Source organism: Crinia signifera, chromosome 1 (genome assembly GCF_055691185.1).
Source record: "Crinia signifera chromosome 1, ASM5569118v1, whole genome shotgun sequence".
Taxonomy (NCBI): Eukaryota; Metazoa; Chordata; class Amphibia; order Anura; family Myobatrachidae; genus Crinia; species Crinia signifera.
Window position 1 is genome coordinate 385,607,933 of NC_139217.1, and position 24,767 is coordinate 385,632,699.

At 46.9% G+C, this 24,767-nt stretch overlaps 1 protein-coding gene across 1 annotated transcript; it reads right to left on the minus strand.

Moving 5' to 3' along the window:
- Nucleotides 1-645: 645 nt before the first annotated feature.
- On the minus strand, nt 646-17,287 carry MINAR2 (membrane integral NOTCH2 associated receptor 2). Its single transcript, XM_083149477.1, has 3 exons — nt 17,162-17,287; nt 3,202-3,444; nt 646-825 (listed from the first exon to the last, which is right to left on the minus strand). Exons 1-3 carry the CDS (start codon nt 17,285-17,287, stop codon nt 646-648), a joined length of 549 nt encoding a protein of 182 aa, XP_083005603.1.
- Nucleotides 17,288-24,767: the final 7,480 nt, after the last annotated feature.

Genomic DNA, 24,767 nt, shown 5'->3' on the forward strand with positions numbered 1-24,767 from the left:
GATGCTGTAGGTTGTCGTTGGTGCCCTCTTTGAGATACTCCCACTACCAATATCTGTGTTTATACAGGGATGTATAAATGAATTAATAAATCAAAATATAAATATATAAAAGCTTTATTCTTTGAATAATTAAAAAAATTTTTTTTACTTGTTTTACAAATATTTTTAGTTTTTTTATGCACGTGGGCAGCCCTGTAAGCATGTTGCACTTGTGTAATGTATGTGTGTGTGTGTGTGTGTGTGTGTTTGTAACATTCACTTTCTATGATTGTCAGGGTTTCACTGTCAATGTCGACTGTGAATGTTAAGTTTAAAAATTCACAATATCCTCACAATGTGGACCTTCAGACATGTCGAAATTCTCTTGTTGACATTCTTAATGTCAAACTCTTATAACACACCCATTTAATTCACAATTTTATATATCGCAATAATGTGGTCTAAAAGGCTTATAGGAGTTAGTAGTTGACATTTTGGTTTCAATCAGGGCATTCCACATACTGTGCAGTACTAAGCCCCCCCACCCCTTCCAAGCAGACACTGACATTCTATTTTATTACTATGAAAACAGTGCCTGATGTATGCTAAATACATTTTGGGATATTTTTACAGTTCTATAAAAGTATGTTAAAATATTGAGGAATTTTAAGTACACAAAACAGTAGCCGTTACTATGGCAATCAGAATGCAAACTATAAGTGCCAAAAATGTAAATAGTTTACAGAATTTGGAATTCTTCTGTTCTTTTTCCTTCTTCTTAAGTAGAGAGTCATACCCAGGTGTATAAATATCTTCAAGCCAGTAGTGCAAATCATTTGGATTTTCCTGAAAAAATGTACAACAATTACTCAATAAAGCTATTTAAAATAATAAAAAAAAAAAACCACACATACAGGTACTAACAGTGCCCCAATGGTTATAAAGCTCACACATGTAATATACGGAATTCATGGAATGGTAAAATGTTTCAGTATTAAGCCATTACAGTGTATTTGGCCTATGGCCAAATATGCCTAGTCAGAATCTCCCATGGGCTAAGCCAAAATTGGCTTAGTGAAAACCGCTTTGGCGGTGTGTCCGTGTGTACATCCCTTAAGTCAGGGGTTGTCCACATGCAGCCCGCAAACAGCTCCTGACTGGCTAGCCGCTCGGCGCTGCTGTATGTGTGTCCAATGGCGACTGTGTGTGCGCGGCATAGTCCTGTGTAGCCAACACTCAGCCTGTGTGTGGCAGGTGCCAAGCAAGAAAGGCTGCACGACTACTCTGCGTGTACACACAGCCACCATGGAACACATACAGCAGCGCCAAGCCACCCACCCGCATGTCACTACAGCTGCTGTGCCACCGCCGAGTATGGGGTAGTCGCTGTGATTGCATGCGGCTGCAATCGGCACCATTTTTCAAGGCTGGTATGCAGATGTTTGGAATATTTAAGGAGGGGCAAGTGTGTGGCATTACTAATGGGGGCAGGTGTAGTGGTGTAAGTTTGTCCCAGTTGCCCGGAGGCAAGATAAATATTGGTGCTCCGCCCAATAGCTCAATCAGTAAGGTGTCTGTCTCCAGTAAGACAGGTCATGGGTTTGAATACAGTGATGTGAGGAGGGGGAGTCAGCCAAAGAAGTGATATCAGCGGTTTTCAATTAACTGATTCAAACTCGCAGGGGAGGAGAGGTGCCCCCTTGGGAACAGGAGCCCGGCGCCAGATGCCTCCATTGCCTCCCACAGTTACGCCTCTGAACAGGTGTGTGGCATTACTAATGGGGACAGGTGTGTGGAATAACTAAGGGGAACTGGTGTGTGGAATTACTAATGTAAGGGGCAAGTATGAAGGGCCTACTATTGTGTTGCATGATGTGTAAAAGGGGTATATGGTGTGTTACAATACATTCAAAGACACCCCCTCCCCCTTTGAGTGAAAACACACCTCCTATTTCTGGAGTGCGGCCTTTGAATATCTGCTGGAAGCATTAAGTGGCCCCCCCAGCCTAAATAATTGCCCACCCCTGCGTAAAGTGCTGGTGTGCTATATACTCTGTCTTCTTCAGACACTACAGCAATTTGGAGTGCACAGGTGGTCAGTGGCTCTACAGACAGCCTTAGATGGTTTGTGATCTAGAAATAACACTATCACTTCTGTAGCCTTTCTGCTCTGTGGATAATAATAGGGATCAATTTATTGTCAACTATAAATCCTTTGTATCTGTTTAATTAAGGTATTTGGAACATGATCTTCTATCCTGTGTAAACACTTATTGACTAGACGTTGCTAGCCTTGAACACATTTGAACTCTTAACACACTGACATGTGACTGGGGGCCTGATTTAGGACTGATTGCTTGGCTGCTAATTTTCAGAGCCCATCGATCAGGTATCCCGCCCCATGCAAGCCTGCAAATTGTTTAGCACGGCTTCGAGAATATGGCAGGCCTACGATTAGCTGCAAACCCATTCGCAAGCTGCTCACCTCTAATGATTTTTCCACTGTGTGCAGTCTGTGGGGTATATTCAATGCTCTTTAGCGAGCTGCGATGGCGAGCAGTGCTGATTGATCGCCATCACAGCTCGCGGGTCAGTATTCAACTGATCCCTCCTGCAGCCGCGGTTTCCCCCTTGCTCAGTTTTTACAGTGATGTGGAGATGGCATGTGCGGCCGCCAAAACAGCGAGGCTGGCTGCTATATGCAGCTGGTTCCCTGCATTAGCTGCAAACCTCGACGTTTGGGGGGAATCTTCGCCATCCTCTGACAGCGAGGATTCCCCCAGAACGTTAAATAGGGTGAGCAGCCGGTGCGGGGGTTAAATGGCGAGGATAGCTTATATTCGGCGTTCCTTCCCGAAAACAAGCCATCCTCACCATAAAACCCCCCTCGCCGGCCACATTGAATACACCCCTGCGTGTAGCCCAGGACTTAGTGGCTGCGATAGAAACTGGCTGTTTGTGCCAGAGCTGACGTCACACAGCTTCCCCTTCCCTGACAGGCCCAGGAAAGGGCTAGTTACCACTCACAATTGGCTTTCTGTGAATCACCTATGAATGACGAGTGATCAAAAAGTAACAGGATTATATAACAGGATAGCTTCCCGTATGCATACTACAGGCCATACGCATGTGCAGTCTATTGATAATTGCCCAGCCTGCTCATTCCCAACCATACGATCAGGTCTTAATAAGACCCTATATGCTGAGTAACTAATTCCATACCTTCATGTACTCAGAGATCCTGGGACTCGGTAACTGCTGATCATAATCCTGAATGGTCCATGATGGCTGCTTTTTACTTGTCTTTGTCTTTTCCTCCCTTCCTATGTCCATATAGAGAGGGTTTGTTTTAATTATGGAATTCAATATTTCTGGGGTAAAGTGGCCATAAAGTGTTTTGTCGACTACCACCGGGCTGTCCACCTTTGCCGGCTGCGGAGCTTCAATAACATTGTTTTGCTCTCTCTGTTACAAATGGGAAAAAAAAATGTTTTAGTAACTGCTATTTCATACATATACATACCAGGCCTCATTTTTTCTATTTTTGTATGATCTGTACTGTGCATGTACATTTTTGCACATTGTCAATCAGGGGTTAAAGGAGGGGGGAGGGAGGGAGCGAGATGGAACTGAGTTCCACCACCTCTACTGGTGAGGTGGAACATTTTAACCTCCACATTGGTCCTGCACAGTAATGCTCACAAAAAGCATTTTAGTTTGCAGGGATTGCTAAAAACACTACCACTGGCCCTGGCTCCATCTAATGGGGGGAGGGGAGGAGGGATAATTAGCTGGAATAGGACATTTAGTTCCTCCACCTCTCCATGACATCTTTAAGCCCTGTTGTTAATTCATCTCTTCATCTCTTAAAGGGTGTAGAACAGTGTTTTTCAACCACTGTGCCGTGGCACACTAGTGTGCCTTGAGCTGTTCTCAAGTGTGCCTCCAGATCTAGAGATGCCCAAACTAGTTTACAGCCACCACCGGTTCAAGTGTTATTTACTGGTGTCTTCTTTTCATTTAAAGGGCCAATGTATTTTATTTGTGTTACCTGTGGGGACCAGTGTGATTGTTTTTTATATGGGGGCAATAGGTTTGGTATTTTGCTGTGGGGGCCAATGTGTTTTGCCCTGTGGGGATCTCATGGTGTGCCTTGGCAATTTTAAAATCGTATTTAGTGTGCTGCAAGGTAAAAAGGTTGAATATCACTGGTGTAGAAGAACACTTGCAATATTATCGAATTATGGTGACCAGCAGCAGCTGTAGCACAGACCATGTAATACAGACAGGGTCACCTAGTACATATTGCATGTATGTAATATGTGTGCTGGATGGTTCCCACGGGATCGGCAGCGCTGAACACAAGCTGCACCAAGAAATAAGCATACCTCCCACGCTCCTAAGCCATCCCCTGGACTCCCATTGGTTAGTGTCACAGGGGCGGGATTAGGAATGTGTGAAGCATTTTGATTCCAGTGTGTAGCTTGCTGGATCCCCAGGTGAACCATCCACTTGTATATTAAATACATGATCTATACTTCCCAACTGTCCCAAATTCCGCAGGACATTCACGATTGTTCGTGACTCTCCCATGACCCATTTAGAGTGGGCGGTGTTCCGCATGGGGGGGGGGGGGGCGTTGGGAGTTACAGCAATGAATGGCTGTTACAGCAGTGAATGGCCATGGCATGGCCATGCACCCTCAGAGCGCTGGCCATGCCCCCAGTGGTTAAACGGGGTATGGCTTCATAATTGCGGACATTTCCACTAAACCATGTCGTTTTACACGGAGTGCGGCAGGCGTGGGGGTCCCAACTGTCGTGATTTAAAAGTTTGGAGGTATGATATCATGTGCACCTAGCATAGGGTAGGGCAGGACAATTATTTATTATTTTATTTATTAACAGTTTCTTATATAGCGCAGCATATTCCATTGCACTTTACAATAGAAGACAGTAATACAACAAACTAGGTATATACAGACAGTCAAAGGTATGAGGGCCCTGCTAGCAAGCTTACAATCTATAGGGAAATAAGCATTGATACGCAAGGATAGATATTCTTAATTACATTAATTCCACCAGAATGCAAAGGTTCCTGGTGTGCTGCATGATGCGGTGACCCAGCAGATTGGCCAGGGGTCAGAAGGATGGAAAATGTGAAAAAGAAAGAGAGTGGATATGTGTGGACTGTACAGTGGGGATGTGATTAGATAAGAACAGTATACAGTATGAAGGTTAAGTCGCTGGTTCTGGAATTTAATAAGCTTGCCTGAAGAGATGAGTTTTCAGGGAACGCTTGTAGGTTTGCAGACTGGAGGAGAGTCTTACTGTGCTTGGGAGGGCATTCCACAGAGTGTGAGCAGCTCGAAGAAAGTCCTGCAATTGGGAATGGGAGTGAGTAATGAGTGTGGATGAGAGACATAGCTCTTGTGAGGAGCGTAGAGGTCGGGTTGGAAGATATTTTGAGAGAAGAGATGTTTGTGTAGTTTGGATTATGGCTTTGTGTGTAAGTAAAATTATTTTATATTAAACACGGTAGAATACAGGTAACCAATGAAGTGACTGACGGAGTAGCTTTGCAGATGATGAACGTCTGGCTAGGAAGATTAGCCTCGCAGCTGCATTCATGATGGACTGTAGTGGGGAGAGTCTGTATTGGGGAAGGCCAATAAGGAGACTATTGCAATAATCAATGCGTGAGATGATGAGAGCATGGATTAGTGTTTTTGCAGTGTCTTGTGAAATATAAGGGTGAATTTTGAATAGAGATGTGCGGCGGCCACTTTTTCAGGTTTTGGTTTTGGATCTGGATCTCCCTTCGTGTTTTGGATCTGGATTGGTTTTGGCAAAACCACCCTTGTGGGTTTTGGGTTTGGATCTGGATTTTTATGAAAAAATGCTAAAAATGGCTAAAATAACAGAAATTGGGCCTGTTTTTGCCCCTAAAGTATTATTAACCTCAATAACTTTTTTTTCCACTAATTTCTAGTCAATTTTGATCACTTCACAGCTTACAAAATTGTTTTCATTTACTGTAGTTGGGCCAAAAGGGTATACCGAGGTAGCTGGATGACTAAGCTAAGCGAAAGCAGTGGGCATCAGATACATGTGGACCTTACACTTCCAACCTGGCGCATCTTGGAAGCAGAGCGGCACTGCAGGGGCAGACAGGGTGGCAGTTTAATAAACTATCCCAAAAAAAGAGAAATGCTCCAAAGAGCAAAAAATACAAAGAGGTATCGGCCTTGACAAGACTGGTGGTAGCAGCTTCAGCACTTCTATCAGGTTGCTGATCTCCCACTATTTCCTCCTCCATCCTCCAAAAATGTGTTTTTATTTTATTTATTACTTTTATTTATTTTTCTTACTTTACACTGGACACAGCCCGTCACCCTGGACACAGCCCCTGGACAATGGACACAGCCTCTGGACACAGCTCCTGTACACTGGACACAGCCGTCACACTGGACACTGCCCCTGGACCTTGCCCCTGGACACTGGACACAGCCCGTCACCCTGGACACAGCCCCTGGACAATGGACACAGCCCGTTACCCTGGACACAGCCCCTGGACAATGGACACAGCCTCTGGACACCGCCCCGGGACACAGCTCCTGTACACTGGACACAGCCGTCACACTGGACACTGCCCCTGGACACAGCCCCTGGACACTGGACACAGCTCCTGTACACAGCTCCTGTACACTGGACACAACCCCTGTACACTGGACACAACCCCTGTACACAGCCCCTGTACACTGGACACAGCCCCTGTACACTGGACACAGCCCCTGTCACACTGAACACAGGCCCTGTCACACTGGACACAATTCCTGTACACTGCCCCTGTACACTGGACACTGCCCCTGGACACAGCCCCTGGACACTGGACACAGCTCCTGTACACTGGACACAGCCCCTGTACACAGCCCCTGTACACTGTACACAGCCCCTGTACACTGGACACAACCCCTGTACACTGGACACAAACCCTGTACACTGGACACAAACCCTGTACACTGGACACAAACCCTGTACACTGGACACAGACCCTGTCACACTGTACACAGGCCCTGTCACACTGAACACAGCCCCTGTGCAGCCCCTTGTACACTGGCCACTGCAGCCCCTGTACACTGGACTTGTGTACAGCAGCCCCTGCAGACCCTAATCGAGTGAGCAGCAGCAAAATAATATATTATTATTATAGCGCAGCACACAGCACAGAGCACAACCACCCTCTTCCCTCTCCTATGCTGGAGTAAAGATGGCGGGGCGCGCGTGCGTCTTATATAGTATCCAGATCCCGCGAGAATCCGCGATGATGACGTTTTGCCTTGTTTTCGGTCCGGAATTTAGGCGGGAACTCCCGAGCCGGCTCGAATCCAGACTCGGATCGCGGTATTCGGATCTGTCGGATCTCGGAGATCCGGACCTGCTCATCTCTAATTTTGAATATGTTTTTTTAGATGTATGTGGCATGATATTAAGTAAGATTGAATGTGGTGAACAAAGGAAAGTTCAAGGTCAATGATAACAAATAGGCAGCGAGCTTGAGAGGTAGGAGCGATTGCCAACAGCAATAGAGATATCTGGTTAGTAACTACTATTTATTGGCGGAAATATAATTAATTCTGTTTTAGAAATATTAAGTTTGTGGTGGCGAATTACACAATTACACTGCGGAGGTACATTTTTATACTTTTAAAAATTATCACCGGTCTTAGTAAGATAGCATTCATATCCCCTGTCTCAATGAGCTTGATGTGGATGTTTTCGTTGTAGGAGGGGAAAACTCACATGTTAGGCTTGCCATATTGAGCCTGATTCAAACCCATTCGCTAGGCTGTGTATGCTCGCAGCCTAGCGAACAGGTAAATTTTCCCCGTTCACAGATAACAATCTAGACTTTTATCGTGGCTGTAGATGGCCAAATTCGTGGTGGGCGCAGACCACATGTGCTGTCAGTAGCCCACCCCAAGCTGGCATCGACATGCCTGTGTGTGCAGGGGAACGTTCAGCATTTTTATGGGCACGCCCGTTGCACACCCCTCCTGGATGAAATGGGGATGAATTTGGGCCATTACCAATGGTTCTGAATTGGCCCCACTATTTCTTTAATCTGAAACACCAATGAGTTTCTCAGGTTCTGTGGCTGATCAATATCAGGTGAAATGCAGGCTTGAATTTAGGTAGTCATAGATCCTCATTGGTGTCCTGGATTAAAAGGATATGGCAAACCTAGTGTGAGTGATGTCTGCTAGCCTGGCCTACAAGAACGGAGAATGAAGTAAGTAGCAGAAATAGACATAGTCTTCTGAATAGATATTGTTAAATGACAGAGGCAGCTCCATTTTTATGTGAAACAAGGGGGTGATCGATCGCACTGGAAATTAACTTGATATAGTCAAATTAGCTCTTTATCAATATTGTACTGATATTACATATAAAACAAGGTGTGCTACCGCCAGACAGTAGAAAGATAGAACCAGGGAAACAACAGAAAGTCTTTTTTTGCGGTGCACAAGATAAGAAGAAATATATAAAACATACCTTTTATTAATTATTGTTTAAAATTACTGTGATATTATAAAACCATACAACATAAATCAACAATGGACTTCTAAAAAGGAAATGGCTTTCCTCACGTAGCGGGGATAAGGACTTGTTTTTTATTATATTCAGGCATCTATAAGATTGTGTGGTGTGTACCGGATCACAACGTATTCATTGCAGTATCCAATCAGTACTTGGCAATGTACATCAGTAATGGGGAACCATGTCCCTAATTTTACAAATCACATAAATATGTCGGGAGGGGACTAGGTGCAGGCAGCGTCCTGGCCGCTCCTGTCACCTCCTATTACAAAAAATATATAGTAGGCAAATGTACAGTATGTGCTGATAGTATGGTCCTGGGAGGACAATGTGTCCTAAATCCCAGCTTGATATTTGATACAATTGTTACATCATACAATGCCTCTGCAGGATGAGGTGATAGACGCAGCCTCTCTGTCTCCTGCTATCTGCGCTGCCGTCTGTGTAACGTGTGCCGTCACTGGAAAGTGACCGGCACATCGCTCCGTCTGACTATAACAGATAGGCACACCACTGACAAATCTAATACAGCAATCAATTCCAATACATTAACCCCGCTCTCCTCCCGCTAACGAGACACACCAACGCATGTTTCGCAAAAGGCTTTTTCAAGGTTTACCGGGCGAGCACCCGGAACCCGCTCTTATACCATCCCATCACTGATATTCATGAGTGTGGGTGTGTACTTCCCTTCTCATTGGCTGTTGTCGTTAGGTCCATAGTATGGACTCATTAGGAGGTATAACTCCATCAAGAATATCGATGGTTACTTGTGGTATTGCTCCAATTTCAATAGCACCGATATCAAATAAAAAGCTATTGAAATGACGGTCATTGCTGGGATATTAAGGAAAGAAGAAAATAGAGAAATGACTGGGTTTCAAATACACTCACAATGTTATAGCATAGAGAAATCAAGATTAAGATTAGTAATTTTATTAATAATATCTAGATTATCTGATTTCCTGGGAGGCATAGCCATTGCTGTGTGAGCTGCTGGCCACATCCCCAGTCCTTCTGTTTCAGAGAATAGGTGCTGTGCCACCATGAAACACTGCCACCATGAGACACTGCCTCCGTGGGACACTGCCGTCTCTGTGTGGGATGCAGGACAGTCTCGTAAAAAATGGGTCCATTGGAATGTTTGCAATAGCATCTGATTTGTGGAAAGTTGATGCTGATGCAATGTATTATTATTATTATGGTACTTGTTTCCTAGCACGGCCACAACGATCATGATCGTGGGCATCGTGAGGAAAAATCGGGGGCATCGCGGCCATCGCAAGCACTAAAAAATCTGCTGCGATGGTCGCGACGCGATGCCCGCGATTTCCCCATAGGGAACAATGTTAAATGCCTCAATTTAGCCGCGATGCCCCCGATTTCCCATAGGAAACAATGTTAAATGGGTCAATTTACCCAAATCATCATAGGGAACAATGTTAAATGGGCCATAAACCCCCCAAAACACCCCTGAACAGTAAAATGTCCCCCCAAAAGTATTTTACGCCACCCCACGATCAACGCGAACCCGAAGCGTGGCGAGCGCAGCGAGCCCGCGAGGGGCGGCGGTACGCGTCCTCCGACCTTTTCATACCCCCACTATCCACGTCGGTGTGGAGTTGAGAATAGAATAGTGTGGCGAGCACAGCGAGCCACCGCGCCCGAAGCGTGGCGAGCGCAGCGAGCCCCGCGAGGGGACGCGGATACCTGTGAAGCCCGCGAAGGGACGCGTTTCCCTGTGAAGGTATCCGCGTGCGCTCGCCACACTTCGGGCTCGGTGGCTCGCTACGCTCGCCACACTATTCTATTCTCAACTCCACGCCGACGTGGATAGTGGGGGTATGAAAAGGTCGGAGGACGCGTACCGCCGCCCCTCGCGGGCTCGCTGTGCTCGCCACGCTTCGGGTTCGCGTTGATCGTGGGGTGGCGTAAAGTACTTTTGGGGGGACATTTCACTGTTCTGGGGTGTTTTTGGGCCTTTCTGGCCCATTTACCATTGTTCCCTATGATGATTTGGTGAAATTGAGGTATTTAACATTGTTCCCTATGAGAAATCGGGGGCATCGCGGGTACATTGAGCCATTTAACATTGTTTCCTATGGGGAAATCGTGGGCATCGCGTCTGGACCATTTAAGGCTTTTTTAGCCGCATACGACGCGACCGACGCGATTTTGACTATTTTCAATGCATTTCAATGGGAAAATCGGGGGCATCGCGTCGGTCGCGTCGTATACCACTAAAAATGACACACGATGCCCGCGATTGTGGCCGTGCTAGGAAACAAGTACCATTATTATTATTGTTATTATGATGATCATCATCATCATCATCATCATTATCTTTTATTTACAGTAAATGGCACCACAAGCATTCCACATAGCCTAGCAAAATACATAAACATATCAGCAAAACAATAAAACAATGACAGTAAAAGAAAATGAAGGACAAGTACGTGGTATAAACATTGCTGCATCAGGGGACAGGACATTGGAATAATCATTAAGTTGAAGAGACCTAGGGTTAGGTGCTGTTGAAGAGTGCATGGAGTAGAAAATAGTCTATGCCCGTACTGTACATGGTGCGACCAGGGCCGCCACTAGTAATGTTGGGGCCCGGGACTGACCTTCAGTCTGGGCCCCCAGCTGCACCCCCCCCCCTCGGGTGCCGGCACCCTGCCTCCCCCTACGCCCCCCAATTACTATTACTTTCCAGTGGAGCAACATCTCCCTTCAGCAGCGGCGGCGCAGCATCTTCTCCCTCCTCCAACGGGATGCAGTCAAAATCCCGACGGTCAAAATCCCGACGGTCAAAATACCGACAGCAATTGACAGAAAGTCAAAATCCCGACATGGTCAAAATCCCGACATTTAAAATCCCGACATGGTCAAAATACCGACAAGGTCAAAATACCGACATTTAAAATCCCGACAAGTTCAAAATACCGACACATAGAATGTAGACAGGTGAAAAAGTCAACATGACTTTCGGGCGACAGCTCGCGAGGTCGACATGGGTTTTTCACTGTTTCTTGACCCGACATGTGCCGACAGGCGGTATTTCATGCCCTACCATCCACTAGGGCGTGGTGGGAGAATAAAATAGTGTGCCGAGCGTAGCGAGGCACCGTGCCCGAAGCATTGCGAGCGCAGCGAGCTATGCGAGGGGCTGCGGTTGACTTCCAACTGTGTCCATGTCGACTGTGTCGACATTCAGGTAAAAAAACTGTGAAAAGCCCATATCGACCTCGCGAGCTGTCGCCCGAAAGTCATGTTGACTTTTTCACCTGTCTACATTCTATGTGTCGGTATTTTGAACTTGTCGGGATTTTAAATGTCGGTATTTTGACCTTGTCGGTATTTTGACCATGTCGGGATTTTAAATGTCGGGATTTTGACCATGTCGGGATTTTGACTTTCTGTCAATTGCTGTCGGTATTATGACCGTCGGGATTTTGACCGTCGGGATTTCATACCGAATCCCCTCCAACAGTCGGGACTCGGAGCACTCACTGCACAGAGCAGCCTGCAGACCGCCGAGCCCCTCTGTATCCTAGGCTTGGCGCTCTGCAGGCTGCACTGTGTATTGTGCATGCCTGGCAGGGGGGCACGGGAGGGATGCATTGTGCGGGTGCGGAGGTGGGGGGGGGGGTGGTGCCATGCCACTGTGGGCAGCTGCCCGGGCCCCTCCAGAGGCCGGGGCCTGGGACAGTTGTAATCACAGCACCCCCCTGTCGGCGGCCCTGGGTGTGACAGGGCATTGCGATGAGATGCTGTATGTGCAGCCCGTGCTTTTAATACTAGATTGTTCCGTATCTAGTACAAAAAGCAGGAACACCAACTAGAGGGATTGAAACCCGACTTGTGGAAGCCAAAAACTGTCCACAAGCTCATCAGAGTCAAAGACATCATGGAAGCGATTTTAGGGCTCCCTTCAGCAACTTTCAAGTTTGTCTGGGAGTATGTGGCCTCCAAAAGGCTCACAAATAGACACAAAGACATGTCATGGATGGCCATACAGGGGGGTTTGCCTCACTGGTCGTTCATGCACTCCTGAAACTTGTGTAGGTATAGACATTGTCCCTTGTGCTTTGTGCATGAGGAAACCTCTATGCACGTCCTCTGGGACTGGGCCTATGCACAGTTGTTGTTGGATGACCTAGAGACTGAATTTAAAGACTCTGTGCCCAGGAACTGTCTTTCGTACCTTTCGGTACTGTATGGATTATTCCCAGGCACCCACACGTATGGGGCGACCCAGGAAGCACCCCCCCCCCTCACCCCCCTACCCTCCACACCCATAGTCTTGTATACAGTTTTGTACTGTTACCATTAGAATGCATAGTGTATAGTATAGCCTATAGTGTAAATTTTATGCTGTATGTTGTAATATGTACTATACTGTCTGCATGTATACTGTGTTTTGGCTGTGCTGCAACATGTTATATATGTTTCAATGTTATTGTCTGTTGTTTGCTTTCTTTATGTACAATAAAGATTTGCTTTTTCAATGAAAAATGGGAGAACATGACAATCAGCCATTTGCTCCCAAATGTTCGAAAATAGATCAAAATGATTGTTCAGATAGATTTGTAAATCAAATGAACTAGAACGACCATTGTCAGTTTTCTAGACCCAAGCTCGGATAAAGGTGCTTGGGGGCCAAGTTTGTCAAATTGCAATACGTTATACTTTTCATGAATTAGTTCTGACCAGTATCTGCACTGCTAATAAAGTTCTTGAATTTAGTGCTGGGAGTTTTTTAACCTTCCTCTAACAAACCACAGCAGTAAACCGGCTGTAATCTTGCTAAAAGTAAATATGCCAAAGATCACTTGCCAAAACCTCAGCATCTTAGATCGTAAATTCATGCTGGCATGGTCCAATTTTATATTGTTTCATTGTGAATTGTATTTTATTTTGTAATTGTTTAATGCTTGGAAGAGACGCACAAAGGCTCTAAATATGAAATAAGCAAATAATTGCATCATATACTGTGATTTTGGGATGAATGTAAAATAATCTTGCTCATTCTGTATACTTTCAGGAAAAAAAGGATTATGACACAATAGAACAACATACGCCAAATAACACTGTAAAAAAATGGGAAGGAATAAAGAGACCAATTCAGGCCTGCTCGATAGGCTGCGTATATTCACTGCCTAGCGAACAGGTTAACCCCGCCGAACGCACGCTTCAACTGCCGGCCGGATCCCCTCGCAATGCTACAAGCAGAGGTGTTCACATGCACCCGCACAGAGGAAAGATCATTAGATGGTTACTCACTGGTGATGGCTGAATTGCAGGCGGGAGCTGACATTTGCGTTTGCTGGGGTCCGCCCAGTGTTTCTATGGGCCCACCCCGTGTTTTGATGGGCACGCACATGAAATGCCGGGTGCCCACCCCAAAATGCCCCCTGCTTGTCAATCAGCGAGCTCCCCAGTGAACAAAAAATTTGACGAAGGCGCCAGCTGTGGGGGTTTGCACATGTGCATTATCACCTAAGTGCATGCAGAGACCCCCACCATCGGCAACGGGGCCAAATTCAGACTTGGGCACACAGGTCTGAATCGGCCCCAAAATATAATATATGTATCACAGTGAATAAATTACACTGTGATGTAAAATTTAGTACACCAAATAACAAATGTAAATTAAATGTAATATTAAAAGCAAAGTGTTGAACAAAAAAAAAAAACACTATCCTTGTACATTGTTTGTTCCTTGGAGCGGGATGTACTAAGCCGAAAATGCGGTAAAACCACCGTTTTACCATATTTTCATATGTACTAAAACCCCGCTGCCGCGTTACCGCAGGGCAGGGTATCGCCACCTTTGGGTGGTGATTCCCTATAGAAGCCTATGGGCTTCTTTTCGCAGCCCGCCGCCTCCGCCACAAACCCTCCGCCGACCCCCCTCTCTGCCTCCCTCTGGCTTACCTTGCTGCAGGTCCTCCTAGACCCAGAAGGTAAACCCCTCTTCCCCCTAGCAAGGCAGCTGGATGTCCTTCCGGCTGCAGGGGGGAGGAGGAGGCGCCGGGACAGTCACGCTGAGCTGTCCCAGCATGAGGGGAGGAGGAGGTGTCAGGGAGGTGACGGAGACCCTCCGCCACTGCACTGTGATGCCAGCCGCATATGTTAGTACATATGCGCTGGCATCGCAGCAGCCGGGCGGCGATGTATATTAATACATCCCGCCCTAAGTCACAAAGTCCATGGCATGCAAAGGGGCTATCAGATGCAATTTCATTGTAGGTGTATATGGATACATCTGTAACAGTCTACCTGTGAAGTGCACCTGTGATCTGCTGCTGATGATGATGATTATACAAGAGCTCCCTGGTTAACCCTTCATCTGACAGATTACTCTACCAGCTAATAACATCCATAGCTTCCAGCAAAAGAGGGCTGAGCTTATCCAGCTTCCACCAACAGAGACCATTTATGGCTACTAAGCCATAAACCATCATCAACTCCCTAGTCAAGACAGGCGTTGACTCTCAAAGTCTAGTTTGTCCACTGGTCCCAGGCTGTTACCCTCTCGGCTCCCAGGCCACCGACATCAATCTTGGCTCCCAGGCCGTTGGCATCCCTTTGGCTCCCAAGCCATCGACATCTCTCCAGCTCCTAGGCCAATGCAGTCATCAACTCCTATGCCAACACTGTTTACAGTTCCCCAAGACCACTCAATCCACGTCTCCAAGGCAGAAACCTCTCAAGTTCACCAGCACTACCCATCACTAACCATTCCTCAACCATTTAGGTGTGGGAACTCTTTCAGAGCGCCCCAACCTGTCCACGGAATGCAGCAAAGTCCAAACCTCCTTGCGGGGGTCTCTGGTGAAAAGCGTCAGTGGGGTTAGAATCCACGCCTCTGTTCAGAGTCTCCTCAACTCGCCCACCTAGCTGTGTCCTCAGTGCCCAGTGTTCTATGTACTGTCCATACCTCAAGCCCCCTGTGTTCCAGTTTCAGTTCCAGTTACTGTACCTGACCCTTTTACTGGCTGACTGCCGCCACAGCCGGAAATAGAATAGAATAGAATCAACTTTATTGGCCATGTGTGAAACACTAGATACCTGAGCCCTGACAGATAGTGTAGTATACACCTGTAGATATAACTTACAGCCAGCATATAATGTTAGTGTAGTACACACCTGTAGATATACCTTATATCCAGCATATAATGAAAGTGTAGCACACACCTGTAGATATATCTTATAGCCAGCATATAATGATAGTGTAGTACACACCTGTAGATATACTTTATAGCCAACATATAATGTTAGTGTAGTACTCGCCTGTAGATATAACTTATAGCTACCATATAATGTTAGTGCAGTACACACCTGTAGATATACCTTATAGCCAGCATATAATGAGAGTGTAGTACACACCTATACATATGCCTTACAGCCAGCATATAATGTTAATGCAATACTACACATGCCTGTAGATATACCTTATAGCCAGCATATAATGTTAGTGTAGTACACACCTGTAGATATACCTTATAGCCAGCATATAATGATAGTGTAGTACACACCTGTAGATATACCTTATAGCTAGGATATAATATTAGTGTAGTATGCACCTGTAGATATACCTTATAGTCAGCATATAATATTAGTGTAGTACACACCTGTAAATATACCTTATAGCTAGCATATAAAGTTAGTTTAGTACGAACCTGTAAATATACCTTGTAGCTAGCATATAAAGTTAGTGTAGTACGAACCTGTAGATATACCTTATAGCTAGAATATAATATTAGTGTAGTACACACCTGTAGATATACCTAATAGCTAGCATATAATGTTAGCGTAGTACGCAACTGTAGATATACCTAATAGCTAGAATATAATATTAGAGTAGTACGCACCTGTAGATATACCTTATAGTCAGCATACTGTATAATGTTAGTGTAATGCGCACCTGTAGATATACCTTATAGGTAGCATATAATGTTAGCGTAGTACGGACCTGTAGATATACCTTATAGGTAGCATATAATGTTAGCGTAGTACGCACCTGTAGATAATTATATACCTTATAGGTAGCATATAATGTTAGCATAGTACGCACCTGTAGATGCACCTTACAGTCAGCATAATGTATAATGTTAGTGTAATGCGCACCTGTAGATATACCTTATAGGTAGCATACTATATAATGTTAGTGTAGTACGCACCTGTAGATATACCTTATAGTCAGCATACTGTATAATGTTAGTGTAGTACGCACCTGTAGATATACCTTATAGCTAGAATATAAAATTAGTGTAGTACGCACCTGTAGATATACCTTTTAGTCAGCATACTGTATAATGTTAGCGTAATGCCCACCTGTAGATATACCTTATAGGTAGCATATATTGTTAGCGTAGTACGCACCTGTAGATATACCTTATAGAAAGCATATAATGTTAGCATAGTACGCACCTGTAGATATACCCTATAGTCAGCATATAATGTTGTGTAGTATGCACCTGTAGATATACCTTATAGCCAGCATATAATGTTAGTGTAGTACGCACCTGTAGATATACCTTATAGTCAGCATATAATGTTAGCATAGTACTTACCTGTAGATATACTTTGTTGCGCCATTGTCTTGCTTGTAGAGCAGCAGAATTTACTAGTAAACTCTTTACATCTAGACACAGATATTTGTCTGGATGATTATTATTTGGCAATACAGAAAGATCCATGGTTTCAGCTCATAACATGAGGAAGACTGTCAGACTTCCCCACAGCTGCTGCGGAATGAATACTAATAATTAATTATTCATGAGAGACATAATGATCTCACAGGTGAAGGAAACTGTAACTTGCCAACCTTCTAGAAGCGGAAGATGCTATTACTTCATCACAACATCTAAATGCCAAGGCAGCATCAGATATTTCTTGTATTTTTGCAGTAACAGTTGTAAAATTTCAACAATTTCAGCAATTATGTAAAACTAGGTGATTCATTGCACCCTACGGACGCTCTTCAGTGCTGTAGCTGGTGGAGTGGCGGGTGGTGTAGTGTGGGTGTAGCAGTGTTGGTGAGGTGAGGGTGCCATTGGTACCGTGGGTGGGGGAGGTTAATTGGCGGTGGTGTGGGTGGTGAAGTGGTGGGTGCGGGGATACTGCAGGTGGTGGAGTTGCTGGTGTTGGCGTGCCCCCTGTGATTGTTGTGGGTTGCAGGTGGGCACACCTCCACAGGCAGGCACACAGGCCACATACACATTATGCCACACACTATAATGGACATTACACATTATTTCACACACCATGATGGCCATTACACATTAAGCCATGACTGGACAATTTGTAAAAAAATAGGTATAATATGGACAGTGCTTGCCATACTGGCTATTTGACATCACACACCCATATTATACCACATGCTATAATGGCCATTACACGTTATGTCAGGGCTGAATTTTTTTTTGTTTTAAATAAGGACAATAGGGACAGTTTAAAACCATAATGGCTATTATACGTTACACACCCATTACATAGTATAGTACATGGCCATTACACGTTATGCCACACAGTGGCCCTTACAAATTATACAAAACACCATAATGCCCATTACACATTATATGAAACACAACGTAATGCCCATTACATATACCACACACCGTAATGGCTATGACATATGACTATGGCATATAAGTGCTGTCTACCTACATGTTACTTGCTAAGGGTTTCCTGCTCGATGCCAGGGGGGAGTGCAAATGGCCATTGCCAAGGTAAAGGGCAAATGCTCGTTGCTAAGGAGGGGGGGGGGGGGGCAAATGCCAGAGACACTGCGGTGGGAGGGGAGTGGGGACTGAGGATTGCGGGTCGAGCTGCGCAGTGCACAGCCTGTAAAGAGTTCACTCACCCGGCGGCAGGCTGGAAATAGTCACTGCTCCTCCGTCCTCTCCTCACGGCTCACACTCGCGGCCGTCCTCACGCATCGCCGCAGGAGGGCACATGACAGACTCCCCCTCATTACTCCTCCCAGCGCGCGCTGCGCTGGCATTTCAATTCAGTCACAGACTGAATGAAGTGGGTAGCTAGGGCATGGATGCGTGCAGTGCATCCGACTTTTATGTAGGCAGCGCCAGGTCCCCGAGAGGATTTCCCAAACATTCCAGGGCGCCCACCCATCTGGACAGGCGGTAACCGGTGGGGGTGGTCGTGGGAGGGAATGGCAGTGAGAGGGCGGCCATGTAGCCAGATCTGTCTGTCTGTGTGTATAACACTGGGTGGGGGGCGGTAACTTTGTGTGTGTAACGCTTGCCGGGGGGCCTGTCAATCACCCATATAACTCCACCCCGCGTTATACACAACTTCGGCCAGCGTTATAAACACAGGGGATGATTGACAGATGTGGCTAAATATATAAGAAATGTAAGTGCCAGTTATCTGTATAATGCATATTGTATTAATCTTCATATTGTGCCGGACTACAAGACAATGCCAGTCCCACGCCTTTCCAGTGGCAATGAGAGAGGGGGGGGGTACTAATTACCTGGGCCCAACGGAGGGTACCAGTCGAGCCCTTCTGCCTGGCAGCTGCAGCTCTTCTCTACCCAGTACATGCTGTTGTGTGCTGAGCTGCAGTGTGGCCAGATAGGGGCTTAAAGTGCTATTTTATTTGTATTTTATTCTATGGGAGCATGCAGGGCTGGCGCCAACCATAGGCAGCATTAGGCATTTGCCTAGGGCGCCGGCCACTGGAGGGCGGTACTGTGCAGCAGAAGAAGCAGCAGTAGCAGTGGCAAAGCTCCCTCCGAGGAGAGCAGGAAGAAAGGAGCTGGGAGCAGGTGAGTAACCCCCCCCTGGAGCCCACCCGGAGCCGCATCTCTAACCCCCCTCTCCCCGCCTCATCTCCCGGCACCAACTCTCTCCCCCCCGTGGAGCGCAGCGGTAGCGGACGGATTACCCCCCCCCCGTGGAGTGCAGCGGCGGTAGCTGCATCGGGGTGATGGAGTGCAGCGGCGGCTGCATCGCCCCTCCCCCAACAGCCCTGGGAGCAGTGGCGGAACTCCCGGAGGCAATGGAGTCATCTGCCGCCGGGCGCCAGCCTTAAAGGGGGCACCGGCTCCATTGCCCCCCGAAGTTCCACTCAGAGTTGCTGCCCGGCGGTACCCTTATTTTATGCAGCGGTGCGCCCCCCAGGGAATCCGCAGGCACTCGCCGTGAGCTGTACAGGGAGAACTTGAAGGAGGCAGTCATCAGCCAGGTCCGCAGTACCTCCCTTCTGCGGCTTGCTTACGCACACTGTCTGCCGCTAGTCAGGAGTCGGGCCACCTGTCAGTCAGACTGCTTGAGGGAGCGGAGGAGGAGAGTAGCGGCGCCGGTCCCAGCTGAGGGGGGTGTGGCCTAGCGTCTCCTAGACCCGGCAGTGTTTTCTGGGCTATTATCACCAGCTGCTGCTGCGCGCCTACAGCTGAGGAAGCTGTCTCTACCTCCCTGAGGACACCTTTGCGGCATGGACCGTAGACCTCCGCCCCTGGCACTGTGAGTACAGCTCAGATGCCTAACTCTCAAGTTACCATTTCTAATGCAGCCTAACAACTCTATAAACACTCCTCCCTCGCAGCCTAACTATACACCCCCACCCCCACAGTCTACCTATACACCTCCCCGCAGCCCAAATATACACCCCCACTCCTGCAGCCTAACTATACACCCCCACCATCTACCTATACACCCCCCCCCGCAGCCCATATATACACTCCCACTCCTGCAGCCTAACTATACACCCCCACAGCCTATCAATACTCCCCCACCGTCTACCTATACACCCCACGCAGCCCATATATAAATCCCCACTCCTGCAGCCTAACTATACACCCCCACAGCCTATCTATACACCCCCACAGCCTATCAATATACCCCCACCCCCACAGCCTACCTATACACCCCCCACCCCCAGCAGCCTAACTATCTATTCACCCACCCCGCGGCACAACTGTACACCCCTGCAGCCCAACTATACACCTCAACCCCCGCAACCTATCTATACACCCCCTCCCCTCAGCTTAACTCTAACCATACATCCCTGTAGCCTAACCTTAATGTTACACCCCCCTGTAGCCTGACCCTAACTCTACACCCCCCACAGCCTATAACCCTAACCACACACACACCGCATCCTATAACCCTAACCCCACACACACACACACACATACCCCTTAGCCTATAACCCTAACCATACACACACACCCGGCAGCCTATAACCCGAACCACACACACACCCCGCAGCCTATAACCCTAACCATACACACACACACCGCCGCCTATAACCCTAACCATACACACACACCATGCAGCCTATAACCCTAACCATACACACACACCCCGCAGCCTATAACCCTAATCATACACACACACACACTGCCGCCTATAACCCTAACAATTCTCACACCCTGCAGCCTATAACCCTAACCATACACACACATCCCGCATCCTATAACCCTAACCATACACACACACCCTGCAGCCTATAACCCTAACCATGCACACACCCTGCAGCCTATAACCCTAACCATGCACACACCCCACAGCCTATAACCCTAACCATACACACACACCCAGCAGCCTATAACCCTAACCATACACACACCCCGCAGCCTATAACCCTAACCATACACACACCCTGCAGCCTGTAACCCTAACCACACACACACATCCCGCATCCTATAACCCTAACCATACACACACACACACCCCGCAGCCTATAACCCTAACCACACACACACACCCCGCAGCCTATAACCCTAACCATACACACACATCCCGCATCCTATAACCCTAGCCACACACACACACCGCAGCCTATAACCCTAACCATACACATACACCCCACAGCCTATAACCCTAACCATACACACACACACACTGCAGCCTATAACACTAACCACACACACTCGCACCCTGCAGCCTATAACCCTAACCACACACACCCACTGCAGCCTATAACCCTAACCATACACACACACACCGCAGCCTATAACCCTAACCACACACACACCCCGCAGCCTATAACCCTAACCACACACACTCCAGCCTGTAACCCTAACCATACACACACACACACACACACCCCCTGCAGCCTATAACCCTAACCACAAACACACACACTGCAGCCTATAATCCTAACCACGCACACACATCCCGCAGCTTATAACCCTTATAGTACACACACACCCCCTGCAGCCGTCCTTTGGCACACACTGTTCTCATTTTTAGAATGGGGAGGAAGCATATTTTTGTACCTGGGCCCACAACTCTCCAGTTCCACTTCTGTCTCTAGCTAGCTATCTAGGGTGAGGGGGGGGGGCACCAACTTTTTTCTTGCCTCCGGGCGACATGGACGAACTTACGCCACTGCCTGGGAGCATGGGCATGCCTCCTGCGATTAGCCCATGCCCCCTGAAAAGTACCTGGGCCCGGCCGGACTCTACTGAACCCAAACACAGTAACTATCCTTGCTCCCAATCTGTCCCTGATTATGGGGCTAGTTCAGCATGGATCGCTAATGTGAGAATTCGCAGTGTAATGCAGGGAGTGAGCTGCTGCCCAGACAGAAATAGAAAACGCACATACAGATAGTGGTAGATGCTCAATTAGTTCAGTAGCATTTCCCAGGTGCATGAGGGAGGGGTTAAATACTGGGTAAGTAAAACAAGACATTTTTTCCCTCAACACACTGAGCAATGCTAGTAACCAATCTAGAACACTACATGATAATAGAATTCAGAGATATTGGTTACATATACCTGCGCAGGTGTATGCTATGCCCCTAATAGAAATAGAAAACGCCCCTTGCTAAATTGCAAGAAAATTTCGAATGGAGTTTCTGCCATTTGTGGAAATGTACAGATGGTGCACCTCTCAGCCAGCTCAGGGAATCTGAGCTGGTGCAGGCTGGCGGAGAGGCACTCCAGCTGACGGGGACGTGTGAGCAATCTCACATGCACGTGAGCCCCCGTCAGCACGGCGGCGGAGAGCGGTTTCCCTGTCCGTCTCTGCTTCAGGGAGACGGGCAGGGAGTTGGGGAAGGTAGTGTGGGTTGCGGGGAGGTGCAGGGGACCGGCGGGCAGCAGAGGGCTCCAACAGAATGGGGCATGTGAGCATATCGTGCATGCGGGCAACCTTCTGTCGGCAGCCGGTGGATGGTGGCTGCTGGCGGATGGCGATTCTATCGCCAGGAACAGCTGCGACGGAAACTGCTCCATCTGTAACTAGGTATAAGGCTTCCACTAATCTGCAACTGAGACAGAGTGGAAGAGGTCAGGGCTGATGTCACAGACCCTCCAATAACACACCTGTGTTTTTTCTGATACTCCCAGAAAATGCCAGGTTACCACCCCAAACACTGTTTAATTGCTAAAACAAAATACAATGGGTTGTGTGGTGCGCTATCATACAGCAGCTGGCACAAGGGTTTGTCAAGCCCAGTGATTGATAAAGAAAAAAGAGGGTATGTGCCAGCGCTGGCTGTAATAATTTGATGGTACACGGTTCTCAAAAAGTATAACAATTTATTATGAAACAAAACAATGTATTTAAAATGAATCACTTTAAATCATTTTAAAAGCAAACAGTCCATAGCAATGAGAAAAGACTATCTCAGAGGATAATGTATCTTGGTGATTGTAGCTGCTTGGAAAGTAATAAAATAAATGCTGTATATTACCATCCCATTTGTGCCTGGTCGGTTGTAAAAGCCAGGGTCTGTGACGAAGTGTCCATAGAATATGTCCTATAATTTCAAGGACTCAGGATGTCCCAATGTAGGTGTCCTCTTAGGTAGTAGCTGGATGATTAGGAATAAGGCTGTATCCCATATGAATTTTTGAATCCAGAAGATTTGTGGAGGACCAACTGTGGGAGAGTGGATACGTCACTTGGCAATGGTGGGTGGAAGGTTTCACAGCAGCATGAATCGCTTGTGCTCAACGCGTTTCCCCGGATATCCCGGCTTCATCAGGAGCAGGTATGTGTGTTTGCAAGCTCTCAGGCATGGTTTTTATACCTGGTGATTGATTGCTTAGGTGATTCACCTGTGCGTTAATAAGTATCTAAAAACTTTTTTACATATGAGAACTGTGTAAATAGTAAGACCACTTATTTGTTAAACTCTATAGGAGGTAATCGCTTGTATCAGAATCTGATTTATCATAAGTGCATTTAGAAAACAGGGGAAAAAATAAATTATGACCCCGTTTGTATAGGTCACATGACCCGGAAGTAATAACAGTGCTGTCAGAAGACATATATTAACGAATTCATATATATATACACACATGGAAGTTGTTCATGTGGAAATGGAACAAAGTATACATGTTCACAGCACTAGGTGCGCCCCACCGCCAAGTGCCGATTGCCGGTAACGGCAGTGTTGACGGTGTGTGCGCCTCCAGACTGCGGGCATGTATCTAACGCGTTGCTAGGTGACAGACGCGGCCACGTGATGTCACGTGACACGCGTCATGTCCAGCAACAGAGCGGGCGCCTCCCATGTCATCCAGACGCCAGAGTAGGACGTAGGTACGTCTCTGTCACGTACCACGTGACAGACCAGGGCGAATCAGACCACGTGGGAGGGCGTCCGCCGCGCTGCCATGGCAACAACCACAAATGTTGTCATGTCAGCACCCGTTAGTCCAATCTCCGTGCTGGAAATCAGAACATTGTCCAGAATATGGAGAATACAATGAGTGAGATTACAATATTTAAAAATTACATACATATGAAGAACAATTTGCAAACACACATACCTGCTCCTGATGAAGCCGGGATATCCGGGGAAACGCGTTGAGCACAAGCGATTCATGCTGCTGTGAAACCTTCCACCCACCATTGCCAAGTGACGTATCCACTCTCCCACAGTTGGTCCTCCACAAATCTTCTGGATTCAAAAATTCATATGGGATACAGCCTTATTCCTAATCATCCAGCTACTACCTAAGAGGACACCTACATTGGGACATCCTGAGTCCTTGAAATTATAGGACATATTCTATGGACACTTCGTCACAGACCCTGGCTTTTACAACTGACCAGGCACAAATGGGATGGTAATATACAGCATTTATTTTATTACTTTCCAAGCAGCTACAATCACCAAGATACATTATCCTCTGAGATAGTCTTTTCTCATTGCTATGGACTGTTTGCTTTTAAAATGATTTAAAGTGA

Excerpts from the sequence above, each read along its gene's own strand:
- MINAR2 (XM_083149477.1), bottom strand. The coding sequence starts at position 17,287 with ATGGATCTTTCTGTATTGCCAAATAATAATCATCCAGACAAATATCTG. Across the intron at positions 3,445-17,161 it reads GCAACAAAGTATATCTACAG|AGAGAGCAAAACAATGTTAT; the intron begins GTAAGTACTATG and ends CATTTGTAACAG. Across the intron at positions 826-3,201 it reads GGATCTCTGAGTACATGAAG|GAAAATCCAAATGATTTGCA; the intron begins GTATGGAATTAG and ends ACATTTTTTCAG.